Source organism: Toxotes jaculatrix, chromosome 13, assembly GCF_017976425.1.
Source record: "Toxotes jaculatrix isolate fToxJac2 chromosome 13, fToxJac2.pri, whole genome shotgun sequence".
In the NCBI taxonomy this organism is placed as follows: domain Eukaryota; kingdom Metazoa; phylum Chordata; class Actinopteri; family Toxotidae; genus Toxotes; species Toxotes jaculatrix.
This window is the reverse complement of record NC_054406.1, coordinates 10972559-10988231: the sequence shown is the minus strand read 5'-3', so window position 1 is coordinate 10988231 and position 15673 is coordinate 10972559. Positions and strand designations below refer to the sequence as shown.

At 40.5% G+C, this 15673-nt stretch overlaps 1 protein-coding gene across 2 annotated transcripts; it reads left to right on the top strand.

Moving 5' to 3' along the window:
- The first annotated feature begins 8550 nt into the window (after positions 1-8550).
- Positions 8551-14839, top strand: cibar1 (CBY1 interacting BAR domain containing 1). Of its 2 annotated transcripts, XM_041052590.1 has the most exons (9): positions 8651-8685; positions 9276-9510; positions 9595-9663; positions 10556-10657; positions 10832-10837; positions 11586-11690; positions 11986-12099; positions 13222-13341; positions 14405-14839. In XM_041052590.1, exons 1-9 carry the CDS (start codon positions 8657-8659, stop codon positions 14525-14527), a joined length of 903 nt encoding a protein of 300 aa, XP_040908524.1. In that variant the 5' UTR covers positions 8651-8656; the 3' UTR covers positions 14528-14839. The 2 variants fall into 2 exon arrangements, with proteins under 2 accessions (XP_040908523.1, XP_040908524.1); XM_041052589.1 differs by lacking the exon at positions 10832-10837 and having other exon boundaries at positions 8551-8685.
- Positions 14840-15673: the final 834 nt, after the last annotated feature.

Here is a 15673-nt window from a genome sequence, read left to right as displayed (position 1 = left end):
TTTTTGATAATGAATCCATTTAAATCAAAATATAAATGAATTAATGTTGATTCAAATAATTATTGATAGTTTGAGCTGACAATTAATAGTTGAGCTGACAGTTGAGATGTACAAAGAGTGACTACCAAAGGGAGATAACAACAAATAAAAGGTGATATAGCCTAGAGAAACTAGCGTTTGTGTGAGTGGTCATCTTTTGGTCGGTGGTTGTCTTTTGATTGAGAGTGTAATGAGATACAAATTCATATTTAAAAAAAAAAGTTCATGTTGGATACATTGCAGCCTTTCTTCCTACAGCTACATTTAGGCTGCATAAAATGTATAAACCTTGTTCTTGTGGGCAGCAGCAAGAATAACATCTATAATTCAAAGAAGTTATTAGGGGCAAGGTGGGGCTACAATCACAGAGCTGTCCCAATCCAAACTAACCGGAGTCATGAACTTAGATCTTAAAAGCTTGTGCCCTCGTTGGGTCCCAAAGGTCTTCAGCAGCTAGTGGGGTCCCTTGGACCCGGGCACCAGCTCCATGATTTAGATGAGGTCATAAAATTCTAAATGGAGATGGGAGGCTAGTTGCTTAATTGACCTTTATTGGGCTTTCTGCTTCATTTGAAGACTGGATATTAAATTAACATGATAATTCAGGCCCAGCGTGTTAATGCCACTATTGCCCCCCACCCTCCTCACCCCCCACATTTTAATATCGCCCTGTAACTTTTATGGCTCCCATTGATTTAGCACTGCATTTTATTAACTGACTTTAATTTTCCGTATTGGCATACACTTACACAAAGAAGGTTTTATTCCAATTGAGCTGCGCACTGTTGCAGGATTGAGGGTTTATGAGGCCATTTCTATTAAAAACCTCCCCTATTCTCACTGTGACATATATAGGCTGTAACATGAAGATGAGATCTAATATGTATAGGGGAGCTCTGGGGTTGGTTATTGGACTAGTGGCTATACTTGTGTCACGGGTGTTAGCAGAATGGTTTAATTGTGTATCATGACAAAGTGCTCTATTTAGCATAGTAATATAATTAGACTGATGAGAAAATAAATTATTTTCACAATTCCGAAAAACCAAACAATACAACAATACTTTATGAATATACCTAAAGATTTGAAATATACTGTGACACCATCAGTTTATCAAATGGGCCTGGGCACCCTTTTTCACAGAGGTTCAGCTAAAACTTGCTTTTTACTGAGGGGATTTGTTAGTAGCCATGGCAGTGATGGGTAATTGAGGGTTTATGCAGTGGCTCTGGATACAACAGCTGCCTAAAACAGTTATTAATATCACCTTTTTGCATATGTTTTTAACTATTTTGGGATGTCTTTCATGTTTTTATTGGTAGAACTTGCAGTCATCTTTCTGACTGTCCCACCAAATATCTCATGAAGCTCAACACAATCTGGCCACACCAATACAGACACTCACTGCTGATGCCATAATTTTCAGCTGACTATGTATATCACAGGGATTTATATACCACCAGTACTTAAGTTCTGCAGCCATCCAAGGCAAGATGGAAGAGTTTCGTTCCATGGCCTTAAAGGAGGAGGCTGAGAGAGCGCTACTGTCCTCTGGTGGCAACAACGTGAACTTTATAAAGGTAATGGCAAATGGCCAGCAACTGGAGGTGGAGGATAGGATCGTGATTTCAAAAAGAAAGATGACTCAGAATAAAGTCTGGTGAGTAGAACTTGGCAATACTGTGTTCAGTTTTTGCCAAAACTGTTTTAGAGAACTGTTGATTCTGTATGGTCATGTTTGCAGCTGCAGTTTTTTTTTGCTGTTATAATGTACTGCATCTTACCAATAGGTGTTTCTATTATTTTGTCCATTCCATTTGTATCAGTGAGGGTAGCCTAAATAACAGAAACACTTCTCTGTATAATGTAATACAATACAATTCAACAGCATCACTAACTACATCAAGCTACACACTGAGAAGTATGTATGTGTGTGTGTGCGCGCGTGCGTGTGTGTGTGTGTGTGTGTGTGAATGAGACAGAGAGAGAGAGAGAGCACTTACTTAAAATGTAGATGGGACAACTCCACACAAATACATACTAGACAAATAGGGACACACACTGCCAGTCTGACAAAAAGCCAATAACCCACCAGCACATTAGAGGTGAATTGCTTCCCGGATGCAGCCCCTTTTCCCCTCTCCTAAGTGGATGCATTATCATTTTGTCTGTCACAAAAAAAAGAAAAAGAGGAGCCAAAGAATATGAATATGCGTTTACATCTGTCTTCCATTAATATGCATGCCTGAATCCACATCTCAACACAAAGCCAATTTTCTGGCCATCTGGGGAATGGCTGGTAGCGGTAATGAATATTCTTTATGAATATGTTTTATTTTGCAAGGTGGCGATACATCATGAACATGCCGCTATTCCTCTCCCCTCATTCTCTTCTCTGTGTCTGTCCCTCTCACTCACTCTCTGCCTCTCTGAGCTGCTGGGAACCTTCACAGCACAACCCGATGAGTTTAATTAGACTGTAAAGAGGAGGGATGGATGGATGGACAGATGGAGGGAAGGTTGGATGGTATGGATGAAGAAAATATCTTTTACTGCACAGACTCTCTCTCTCTCCCTCTAATAGCAGCCTTAATAAGCCACACACCTGCTCTGAATGGTGATGCTGGAGAGAGAAATACAGCTGAAGCTAATAGCTATCATGACTTCTGCAGTAACTGGTCTGCAGTCCTGATGTTCATTTAATTACCAAAGTAACTTATGACTGAGGTAGACCGCATAGAATACTCATTGGTTTTACAATATTTTATGTAAAATGTTGGTTGGTATGTTGGTTTTAAAAAAAAACTGTTTTTGGAGACTTTGGAATTGGAGACTTAAACTAACAAGGCATAAGATATGCAAAATCACAAGATTTTACAAAATCACAAAACTATTATGCAATTACCTAAATAATTTCTGGCACAAATCCAAAAAGTCAGTCTCTGACATATGCTGTGCTGAGGTACACGTTTCCTAATTATAGGGCACATACATTTTTATGACACCAAGTTAAGAAATGAGGATAGAGAGGTGGCGTGTAGGATATGTCAGCCTGTAGGCCCCTTTACATGTCACATCGATGATTTAGACGTCAGTGACAGTATTACTGTTGCTCGCACGTCTCTGGGGCCTTGGCACAGTCCATTGGCTAGTGGTGTCCTTTAATGATTTATGATTGAAGTTACCCCGTGAAGTCCCCAGAGGATCCCCCAGAGCGAGAGGCACAGGGAGTGACCAGTTTTATGGCAGGACTGGGAATCAATTATGCTAACGGTGGCTAATGAATGCACTTGAGGGAACTGCTCCCTGCACTCAAGGGCCATTTTTACCATTTGCATATTAATGGCAGCAGGACAGTAGCCACTTTCATCCGGCTGTGATGGAGCACCATGGAAATGGACTAATTGTGTGTTCCTTTCACTCTTGCCATAGATCGCTTGGTTTCTGGACCTTTTTTACTCTTTTTTTCTTTTTTTGCTCTCTTTCACTTAAATGGTTTAGGGTCAGCCTAAATTTAGCCTACAACGTTATGTTTATTCAGTTAACATACATTAGGAAAAAATGGACCACACAAACAATCTTTTCCCAACCTCTTCACACTGTTAAATGCCCCGGTATTGTGGCCTCAGCCAACCCTCTCTCTCTTTTTCAATAGTCTGAAGTCATTTTCAATTAAGGTCCTTTTGCGGTCGGTTGGTGAAGAGTCCTGGAAGTGCTCCAGTTTCACCCCCAATGGACTCTGATAGACACTATATGGTTTAAGAGGAATAATGGTGAGGGCTTTTACTGCCACCAAGGTTAACGTGCATTAAAGTCGTGTTTGCAAAGATGGAAGTCTGGCAACATTCCCTCTCACTCCACTAAAATGCATTAAGGTAAATAACGCCAGACTCGGGGAGAAATCACTATGTCCGATGCGTCTCAGTGAAGTAAAGAAGGCTATGAATATGAAATGTGCTATGAATAAGTTATGTGGTGGTGGTGACACTGCAAAAAGGACTGAGTGTGAGATCAAGGCTTTGCGAACGTGTTGCCTTCCTCGGTCAATGAGATAATGAAAGTGATATGAAATTAAATTAAATAAGCTGGAGCCAACAGCGGGTTAGCCTAGCTTAGCATAAAGACTGGAAGCAGGGGGAAACAGCTGACCTGGCTCTGTGCATCAGCACCTCCAAATCTTCCTAATTAACTCATTTTTGTTTAATGAAGCTTTTCAAAAGCCAAAGCAACAAAAAAGTTCTGTTTTTAAAGTTCTGTTATGTCCTAGACTATTTCTTCATCTTCAGGGTATATCTTCTTCATTGTGTTAAATTATTCTAACTGAAGCTAACCAGGCCTAACAATGCTCTGACACCAGTTTCATATTCAACGTGCACATATTATTTTCAGCAAGAAAGCCAGCAAGTATATTTCCCAAAATGTCGAACTATTCCCTTCCATTCCCTTAAATGAACCAGTGTAACCATGAATTATTACCAAGATACAGCAAAGGAAAAAATCTTAACAGTCCACTGCTGAAACACAATGAAAATTTACTTTACAAGAATAATCACTTTACTATTAAAGTCACAGAGTATCATATCTGGGAAAGATGAAGTTTGGACACAAACTTCATGAAACTTCCATGAGTGCTGCTATCACTTTGTGGAATAGACAGACAGAGGCAGACAGGCAGTGTTGGAGGCTCCCACTAATTTGATCTGGTGACATTTTCTTCGCCAGCTCCTGGGGGGAAAAGAGCAGCAGACAGGGAGTGAGGGAGTTAGAAAAAGAAGTGTCGGAGAGAGAGTAAGAGAGATAGAGAGGGAGAAAGAGAGGGAGATGGCGAAGGAGACACTAATGAACGCAGACAACAAAGACCCTAACCTGAGCTCCAAACCCCTGGAGACTCGGAGAGGTTTTTCATTGGGTCAATAAAAGCACTGGACCGTGTCTGCGTTGGCTTGCCCTTCAAGCACCCGCTTAACTGCAGAGTGAGGACTTTTGTTCAAGGTTGCTGGAGTTAAAAGGGAATACCACTGAATTTCATATCTGAAATACGTGATTCTGTCTGTGCAGAAAAGATCTGGAACATCTTATTTATCTGTGATGTCAAAATAATGTACATAAAGAAAACATCAGGAGAGAAGGAAAATGCTGCTATGGCAATATAAAGGATTGCTACATCAATTAATTTAATCCAAAGCTGACTGTTCTGTTGTAATAAAGTTTAGCTGAATGTAAAAGCTGAACTGAACAGGACTGGCGTGTTGATTGACTGTATGATAGATATGGGAATCTTGCTTTTTTGTTTAGACATCCTCCAGAGGAGCATTTAATTGCACCTGAGAACAAATACATTTTTAATTTAGTTAGAAGTGAAAACACTGAAAACTGAGTTTGAAGCACATAGAGAGGATGGATATATTTCCCACTGGGTATTTTGGGGTTAATTTCTGCAAGAGAGCAGTGCTGTGTCCCTCTGCCAAATCAGTGGAATGTAGCAGTTAAAGAAAGGAGAGCGAGGTTAGCCAAAATCAGCATGATGAGATATTGACTCTTGGCTTGTAATTTCATTTTATGCACCAAGTGGCAAACAAGATCTCATACTGTTCATAATCCTCAGCGTCCCTGAACACATACACACTCACACAGAGACACCTCCCACAGACTCCTTCTTGTCATTAACAGGGAATCTAAAGCCGTATGTGTGCCTCTATGTGGGAGGACAGCCTCTAGTCTGGGGTGTTCACACCAGGACTTACACCTGAAGGGGTAGAGTCAACACACACACATATACACACACAAGCACGCTGGGGGACACATACTCAGTTGCCCCACTAAGTCCCCCCACGTCTGACATATGTCACTCCCAATCTGTTCAGCAGGCCACACATCTCTCCAGCGTCGTACTGCCGCTGTGGCGTAGAGAGCAGCAGAGGGGGAGAATCAAGCAGAGAGAGAAGCAGAGAAAGCTGAAGACTGAAAAAGAGGGCACAGAGGGACAAAGACAGCAAGACAGAGACAAGAGAGCATGAGGGCGGCAGAGAGTGCTGCTTCTAGTGTTTGCTGCCCTCTCCTTGCTAATTGGTAGTTTGAAAAACGCACCATCTGTTTTTTTGTTTTTTTTTAAGAAAGTCAAATGCACGGTCTAAAAAGATGCCACCACTCATGAATACATTTACCAGCAGCCAAGGCAAATAGCTCAACATCCCCAGGCTTCGCTCAAGACAAAGATCCTGCAGGAAGCTGGCTAGACAGGCATCTGTTATATGTTTAGGAATTTTGAATCTAGTCCTGGGTTACCACCGGGGAGTCTTGAATAATGAAAACAAATGATCATGAAGATAGCAAGGAGGAACGTGAGTCAGTGAAATATTTTTGTGCATGAAGGAATAGTTCACAAACAGCTCATTATCCACCTGTAAGCAGGCAAATTCATACTTGCATCTTACATCTTAGGCAAATTGACAAATGGAAGTGGATTGCCATCATGTGGTTGAGTAATGCAATCACACCAAAGAAACCGAGAAACTCTCCTTTTTGTATATAAGACTCTTCTTACTCTAATTTGGTTACATTACAAAAATTCCAAGCCGAAAATTTACTCTGTGCAACATGATGTGGCTCCTTTTAAAAACCTCAACATCTATAACTAACAGTAATGTGGCAAACGGTGCAGAACTGTGAGATTCTATAACACATTGACACGCCTGTAGCCTCCTGAACCTCCTCCTGTTATACACATTCACACTACATAATCAGACTCACACACATTCTTTAATCAGAGGTCAAACAGGCCTGGATATTTTTTCCCAGGGAATTCATGACAGCACTCGATAATTCTCATTAAACTAAGGGTGGTTATTTACTTTAGACAAAACTGCATGTAGGATACCATCATGCCATCAGATTTCCTGATTTAAAATGAGTTGATGTTTGCATTCAATTATCAAAAAAAAAACAGGCGTAATCACCCATCAGCCACAGCAGAGGAAGTCTATAACAGAAGCATTTAACAAAAAAATGAATCTAAGCCAGCATCAGCTGTACCAGAAACCATAAACCAGATCCTCTTGGGATTGCAGTCACACAGCTCAATGCAATGACCATGTTTTACATCGGCAATCTGTTACAGTGGGATCTCCCCTGCTTCAATCCCATGGATGATTAAGCGTGATAATTAAGGTTTTTGGACATTTTCCACAGAGGAGCAGACGTGGCAGCTGGTGACATTCATGCATTCCCAAACACAGAGGAGGGAATTACAATGAGGCTTCCATTCATTTCAGTGATCACAAAGTCTGCTCTTGGCACCATTTCAAAAACAGTCAAGCTGTTGTTGAAAAGGACTATTTGTGGCCCTCTTTGTTGCAATGTAGGCAATGTACCTTGATCTATTTGGGGAATTATAGAAACCATAGCCAAATATTTAGATTCATCCAGCAGGGATAGTCACTACCTATTGCCCAGGAAAGAAACCATGGAGATAATCAGATTTGTAGTTTGATATTTTGGTTAATATCTCTAATGGGCATGACACACTATTAAAGACTGCATAAGTGCTTTTATAGTTTGCCTTTTGTTAGTGTGATAAGAGTTGGATGCAATCAGATCATTTAGCTGTGAGTTCAAAGAGTCAAAATGAAAGATGGTACAGATGAGAGCAACAGTCTAGATGAAACACTTAGCTTCAAATGTTCATTTTATATACTCTAAGTAGATTTCCTGAAGAGGACTTAGGAATGATATTTATGTACGGTCACAAAAACCCTGTGAGAAATACCACAACAAAACAAGTGGATGCTTCAAGAAAAACGTACACGTATATGAAAGAGGGATTCATAACGCTCTGAGTTAAACACTATACCAATAACTAAGATGTATACTCTAAGTAGTCAAAACATTGTAACTTTCAAACTAGAGACAGATAATGTCTCTAAGCTTTACAGTAAGGAGCAAAGATATATCTCCATAGCAATTAAATATCCACTTCTCTTGCTAGTAATTCCATATTGAAAACAAAGTTAATAACAAGAAAAAGTTCTGAATTCAGTTTTACTTAAATAAATGTACAGTATTCTTCCAGAAGCTCAGCAGTTAGAACATGTTTTTCAGGGATCACAGGTCGGCGGTTCAATCCCTAGCTCTTAATGTCCTTAATGTGCAAGACCCTGAACCCCAGCCGCTTCTGATTGTTCAGCCAGTGTCTTGCATGGTAGCTACATCACCATCTGTGTGTGTGAATGGATAAATAAGAAACATTTTTATAGTGCTTTGGATAACAGTGGCATATACAACTGCTGTACAGTCCAGTATTATAGGCAAAATGCGGTTAAAGTGTGAAAAATAAGAGTACTGATTATACAGATACATACTTCAAATACACAAGTCGCTGAAAGGAACCTGCAGCTGTAGATAAACTTAAACGAGGAGAAAAGTTTTAAAAAAGAAAAAAGTCAACAAACGACTCAATTTCCCAGAATGCATTCCTCAAGCGGAAACGCCGTGGGACTCCATGGAAACGACGGGCTGGCGTTCTATCCTGGAGGAGAGCATAGTTAGCTAGCGTTACTTCTGGATGTAGACAAGCTTTGCTGTACACTAACTACACTTAGTTTACTGCATTTCTACGAAGATGAGTCGTACGCCCGATGCAAGAGCGAGGTAAAAGATGTTCAACACGTCAAACCAAACCCTTCGTTAACGTTAGCTTCAGGGGAACTAGTGCTTTGTTGGTTAACGTTAGCTTTTACAAAAATCAGCCTTGCAAGACCAGCGAGGATTAAAAAAAAGTTGGTTAGCTAGCTGTTGCTTATATTATGGTTTACGCTTTACACGGTTTAGAGATGCAAACCATTACCGAGGTATTCTGTTGCTAGGTGTAAACCATGATAATTATGTTTATTCCCGAACGGATTTGTTTTTGTCAGGCGGAAGCTCCTGAAATGGACTTCCGTTAATAATAATACTCAAAATAAAGTGCACATCTAACCATGTCTACAGGAAAATGTTTTTTTAACAGCAACAACAATCAACAACATCAACAATGATAAAATATAAACAAAAACTGTATGCCACATCCACTTAATGTTTTACAGATCGATGGCCTGTTACACGTCTTATTGTTCAGGATAGAAATTTTGCAGTTTCTTCTTCACACAAATATGTGAAACAGATGCACTTGTCTGTCCTCATTCACTCAGACAAACTGCTATATGATTACTGCTGTTAATGTCGTTCTTCACCCTCTCCAGGGACAGCCAGACAAGAAAAATCCAGGAAAACATCACCAATGTGGAGAAACATTTTGGAGAGATGTGTCAACTCTTTGCTGCCTATGTCCGTAAAACAGCCAGGCTACGAGACAAGGCAGACCTCCTGGTCCGTGAAATCGGCTTGTATGCAGACACAGAAACGCCAAACCTGAAGAGGGGTATGAAGCAGTATGCTGACCACCTGGCTAAGATTGAAGACTACCGCCAAGCTGAGGTAAAACTACTTCTGGTTTGACTTCATTGATAATTTCATATTTGCAGCCACAGTCTAAATTTGTTGAACCTCCCTCCTTGTCAGGTGGAAAGACTTGAAGCCAAAGTCATAAAGCCATTAAAAGGGTATGGAGATGTAGTGAAACGTAAAAGGGTAAGTCTTCCTGTGAGTCACAGTCATGTTAACATCTACACTGGTATCACTGGTTACCTTCCTGCCCTGGCCCATCTCCATACAGCATCACCAACTTGTGTGCCACTCCAAAATGAGGATCTGACTGAGGATGTAGTTTGGATCACAAATGAAGTTACTGCCATTGTCATTATTACTGCACGGCCACATGAGGGCAGTATTGATTTAATGATAACATCCCACTGCCTCACAAGCTGTTCTTCAGCATGTACCCTGCTCAGCGTCATGTTTTGACCAGAGTCAGAAGAGACTTACTGGTATGAGGAATAGAAGAGCAAGTTTTTTTGTGACATTTGGAGTCTTTATCATAAAGTGCAGCACAAGGCAAACTATCTGAAATAGATGTATGCCGTGTTCTGCTACTGCATTTGGTTCTGACTTTACCCTTGTTATATAGGGATCGATCGTGTCACTGTAAGTGGTCAGAATAGTCATGCTGCCTTGTGTAAGCGCAAAAAAAAAATCCATCCAAAGCTTCTTAGGTTGTTTTTCACAACGTACTAAATGAATCAGACTGCTTTGAGAATGGTTGTGATTGGCCATTTATTGTACACACAGAGCGAGTGTGCCAAAATGTAATTAAACTTGTCTTGGTTGTTTGACTTGGGGTTATTTTTAATTTTCCGTCAAAGCTGAAACAATATATCCTTCAGCCCATTCCCTTAACATTACCAAATGTTTCAGAGCAAAGATAACACAAAAACTTGCACAACAGGGTGTACTTGAGGACTTGATTGGGAAACACTGAGGTAAACCAAATACTTGTTAGACTATGTCCTAAGTGTCTAAATAACTGTCATTGTTCATTCTTGTAATGACTTCTGTGTCCTTGTGTGCTTGTGCATCCATGCAGGAGGATCTGAAGACGACTCAAAGTGCCAGAGACAGAGAAGCCAAACAGATGGCTCAGCTTGAGAGGACCAGACAGAAAAACCCCTCAGACCGGCAGATCATCGTATCCTTCTCTTGCTTCTCTTCTATTTCGTAATGCTCTCAGAGTGAATAGACAAAAAGACATCAGTGTTACAAAAACTGCCTATATACATCTGCCATCTTGGGTACAAATAAACAGAATAAACACGCACAACTGGGAAATTTCTTAATGTTGTTTCCTTGACCAACCCTTCAGTCTCAGGTGTGTCCCATGAAATCTGTGCATCACTGGTGATGAATGACCACAGAGATTATACATATTTCACAGTTACTTTGCATTGGAGGTGTTTTTTCCTTCATTAGCAAAGCATCCTCATGGGAATGACTTGTAACTCACCCACAAACCTAGTGCACATTGTCCACAAGAAGAAGGTCATTGAAGGTTGAATTGTCATTGTCAGACCAGTTCTACATGTCAACCTGCATCACTTGTAGGAAGTAATAACAACAGCTGATTTTTTTTCTAGCTCTAGCTCCTGTGTTCTCTGTATGCGTAGTGAATGTGTTAAATTGCATGTTTGCGGGAGACGCAGGTGTCAAAATTGCAGAAGCTATTACTTTCCCTTCCTGTAGAAGGAGCATATTGTCGTGTCAATAACTGTAGGGCTTTTGCCAGTAAGTGGTGCAGGTTGTACTGGAAATGCAGGTCTGAAACTGACAGTACTTCAGTTTTACTACTGGACAATACTATCCCAGTTTCAGGGGTTTCACATTAGTGACACTGTGTTTTTTTTGTGGTTTTGTGTATTGCCAAACAGAAATTAGCTCACACATCAAGCACTCATTTTCTAATTAATTAAATCAAAAAGCAGAAATGGAAGCTGTTGGGTTTTAAAGTTTATAAACCACTGTGACACACTGATGCTTTTCTCCAAAACTTTAGCCATAACTAGTTGTGTACGTTTGATTCGGTTTGTAGTCTGTTGCATTTTCTTTTGTTGTGCTGTTAGGCTGAAACTGAGCTCCAGAGAGCCACCATGGACGCCACACGGACTACCAGGCAGCTGGAGGAGACCATAGATGAGTTTGAGAAGCAGAAGATCCGGGACATCAAGGTCTGCTGCACTGAGCTTTCTGTCTACCTCAAATTAAGAATTACAATTTCTGTTGTGCGGAAAAATATGTCAGTTGAAACAGTGGGTGACGGGTGAAGTGAAACCAGACAGTGATGATTTTAAGGATCCTTTTTGACATCTGCCTCCTTCAGTTGTTTGAAACTATTCTTGCTTCGTCATTTCAGAACTCTTCTTAATGTCTTGAAGTCAGCAGGAAGTTATGAATCATTTTGGATTTCACTTTGTTCAAAGACAATTCAGTACTGAAATATTATCGTTTTCTTTCCCCTTATAGAAAATATTTGGTGAGTTTGTAACAGTGGAGATGTCATTCCATGCCAAGGCCTTGGAGGTATACACCTTGGCCTACCAGAGCATTCAAAGTGTGGATGAGGAGGAAGACCTGGAGGTAGGCTCCACTCACCATGGCCAAGTCGTTTGCCAGCATTACTGTGTTTGTGTACAAGAGAACCTGAGGTGTATTATTGACCTGACACTGACACACTGGAGTATCACTGACAAACACTTGAGAAAAACTATGTGTATTCAAATATGACAGACTTTGGGATAAAAGCTAATAAGTCTTTAAGCACACAATCCCTATGTACTTGATTAACCTCATGGTTATATTTAACAAGGTTAAGCTATCATGGTCTTACCCACCTATTACTCATCAACTCATTGCTCATATGCACTCCATGGTCCACACCCTTAAACTGATGTGGTAACTTTGAAGTAACCTGCGGTGACTGCTGCACAATTCAGAGTCATGCTAGCTGCTTACTTCTGTTTATAGTTTGGTTTCAGAGCTTTGCTATTCTAGTTTAAGAGATTAAGCCTGTAGTGAGAAAACAAAGGATCAATGATAATCAGCAAGCGAGGTTTCTCCTGCAGATGCCCTTGTGCTATTTTCCTCCACCCCTTGCCATCTCATCTGTGTGTTTTTGCACTGAATCATCTCCCTTTCATTCATATTGAAGTGAAACTCCTCACCCAGACAAGGCTGTTTTTCAGTGACTCATAGTACAAAGCATGGGAGATTGAATCATCTGAAAAAGGCACAATGACAGGCATGAAGATAATCCTGATCAAGAGCCTTTGTGGAATTTATTTTCTTTAGAGAGAAAACCATTGGTGTGGTTTAAATGACAGTTTGCTGTGCTATCAGAGGCATACCTTATGCTGTTTTGTTTACATGTGACCAAAGCACATTCCCAGTCAAGTTGTTGATTTGCTGGATTTTCCAGGTTGTAGGGTATTTCCACTTTGCTCCGGATACTCCAGGTTTTATATATCTGAAATATAAAATACCCCAAACATTGCTTAATATCCCTAGACTGTATGTATGTGAGCTGTGTGCGCATTCTGTGTACATCATGGCCACATTACAGTTATTCCTTAAATTCATGATTAGCCATCTTGCAATATAATAAGCGTACACACTATGATTAACCATAGGTGTGTGTAGGCATTGCTCCCATTCCCCTGTGTCTGTGTGGAAAAGTCTAGCGCCTCCTACTGTCGTTGGCAGGTGTTCAGGAGTTCGCTGCACCCCCCTGACTACCAGTCACGCTTAGACATAGTGCGAGCTAATTCCAAAACCTCCCTCGATCGGACCGGGTCCTTCCTGAGTACATCAGGTACTTTACAGGTAAGATGCAGACAGTACATAGATGCTTAATACGTGATACAAAAACTAGAATTTCCTCAGAAGATCCCTCTTTAACTAAGTTTCTGTTATGGAATTTCTTTTTTAATCTTTGACACTGACAGTTACAAGTTTCATTGTGATGAAATTTCTTTTTTGAAACCAATAGTTTTCCTCATACCAGTAGAGACTGTTGCACGATAGCAGTGAGTCTTATCTGTTATCTGCCAGTGCATGCATGGTATCACCACAGCCATCTTTAAGTTTGAATTTCACATGCCATGGCATGCCAGTGACATCATGCATTTCCTCATACGTTCACCCCAGCACCTTTAACAGTGGTACTGCACAAGCTTTTGAATTGACTAGGAATAGGATTTCCTGGTGAAACGTACAGCTAGTCTTCACTTTGTCACTGAATGAGGAACATCATTTGATATCTTCAAAGAACTGTCTTGTGTGAGTCTCATGGCGTGTGTTCAGATGTAGTATCTTCTGTCTAGAGATGTCCAGATTGTAGCTCACAGAGACAGATTGCAATTTACATCTGTCGTCAGAATGTGCCTCAAAAGCATTATGCGTAACATCTTATGATCATGTTTCGTTTCTATTATTACGTTTGATTTTTATCTCTGAAAAACTGCAATCACCACCAAACAGAAAAACACACCTGCAGTCAGGTACACAGGTAGAAACCTGGATTGCAGACCCTGTTTGCTTACCGGATAAAATTACAGAGAAAAAATACTAACAAAAATAAAACACATCTACATCATGTAGAGTCTCGTTCTGATATTATACATGCACCACGAAATGAACTGGGCAGTCCTTCAGCATTAGACAATTTATGTTCATACAGTACTACAATACAAGCAATGACGAAGGTAACTTGAGGAGTTTGTCCCGAGGTGTGTTTACACCTGTAACTGTATTGTTTTTCCTCTTAACCGCAACCTCCGAGAGAAATGTTGAGGAGAAGACAGATTCCCACGGAAGCATCAGTTGTGCTTAATGACTACCTGCTAAGTGTTTTAGTTGCCCAGTGACTGTTTATTTGTCACCACAGCAACAAAGAGCTAGCCGTCGGCAGACAAGGGGAGAGGAGGAGGAAGAGGATGACAGAGAGGATGAAGATGAATCTGAAGAGGAGGAGGAGGATGATGAGGATGAAGAGGACACAGATGATTAAAATTGCCTAACTGCCTAATTTTATATTTTTCTGTGTAGAACAGAAAGGATATCAAAATATGTATTAACTGTGTCATTGTCAAAGTCACCGCACTCACAGGTGGTCTGAGCAGTATTGTAGTGGTGATGTGTCGTAGTTCTGTGATGTTTTACTACCATTTTTAAATCCCAGCCACTTTTGTCTTTGCTATATTTTTATATCACACACAATGCCCAAATGTGCATTATATGATCACTCGTCTTTATGAATAAAAAATAAATACATTTTATGATCTGTATTGTTCCAGTGAATTGCTGTTCTATAATAAATACATGGTGTACCCTGAATCACTTTGCATAAAATGCAAAAAGCGCAGAGGGGTTGATTGTTATTTTGGATTTGTTCGGAGTGTGAATCAGTCTAAGTGACAGTAGTTACGTGACGACTGCAGCTGGAAGTGACTCATCTCTTCCACAGACATGCAAAAGTGGTACAAATGAAGTCTGGGACATTTTGCACTACGATATATGTGTGTGTGTATGTGTGGCTGGAGACATGCTTCTGTATATGCATATGGCGCTTTCTAAAACCAATTATGTGCATGTGTATTACAGAATGTGTTGTCTGTCACAGTGGAGGCTGCTGCCACTGTGTCAGCTGATGGCTCCTATGTCTGTTTTGCATGAGTCACTCGACACATTTATCATTCCTCAGCTGCCCGTGTCATGACGAATACTGTTCTGCCTCTGGACTTGTACACACAGACACCTAGATTTTACAGGTTTATATCATTTTCTGTTTGACAAAAGCAATGTATGCACACTTATACACATGCAGAAGTCATGGAGACTCATGGAGTCTCCCTGCAAGCAATAACAAGAGTTTCTTTTTATGATATAACCAATATAAGGGATACTAAAACCTCCCTTACAGCAACACTCATTGTCTCAGTGACTGTGAGATAAAAGCTGCGTAGGTGGTGTGTCATCAGCCCTGTGCGCTACAACACCTTAATGCATGTAAAGGTTAATGTGTATGCAAACAGTCATACTAACACGCACTCACATACCAGTTTGACTTTGGTGTACTGTGGGCCTGAATGGCCTGTGTTGCAATGAGTCATCACCTATAAAGTGTGTGTTTGTGTGAGCGAGTGAGTCAGAGAGC

What these genes read in the sequence shown, in the direction of transcription:
- cibar1 (XM_041052590.1), top strand. Translation starts at nt 8,657, where the DNA reads ATGAGTCGTACGCCCGATGCAAGAGCGAG. An exon ending in AGAAGATCCGGGACATCAAG is followed by an intron (nt 11,691 to 11,985) that starts GTCTGCTGCACT and finishes TTCCCCTTATAG; the next exon opens with AAAATATTTGGTGAGTTTGT. An exon ending in ATGAGGAGGAAGACCTGGAG is followed by an intron (nt 12,100 to 13,221) that starts GTAGGCTCCACT and finishes TGTCGTTGGCAG; the next exon opens with GTGTTCAGGAGTTCGCTGCA.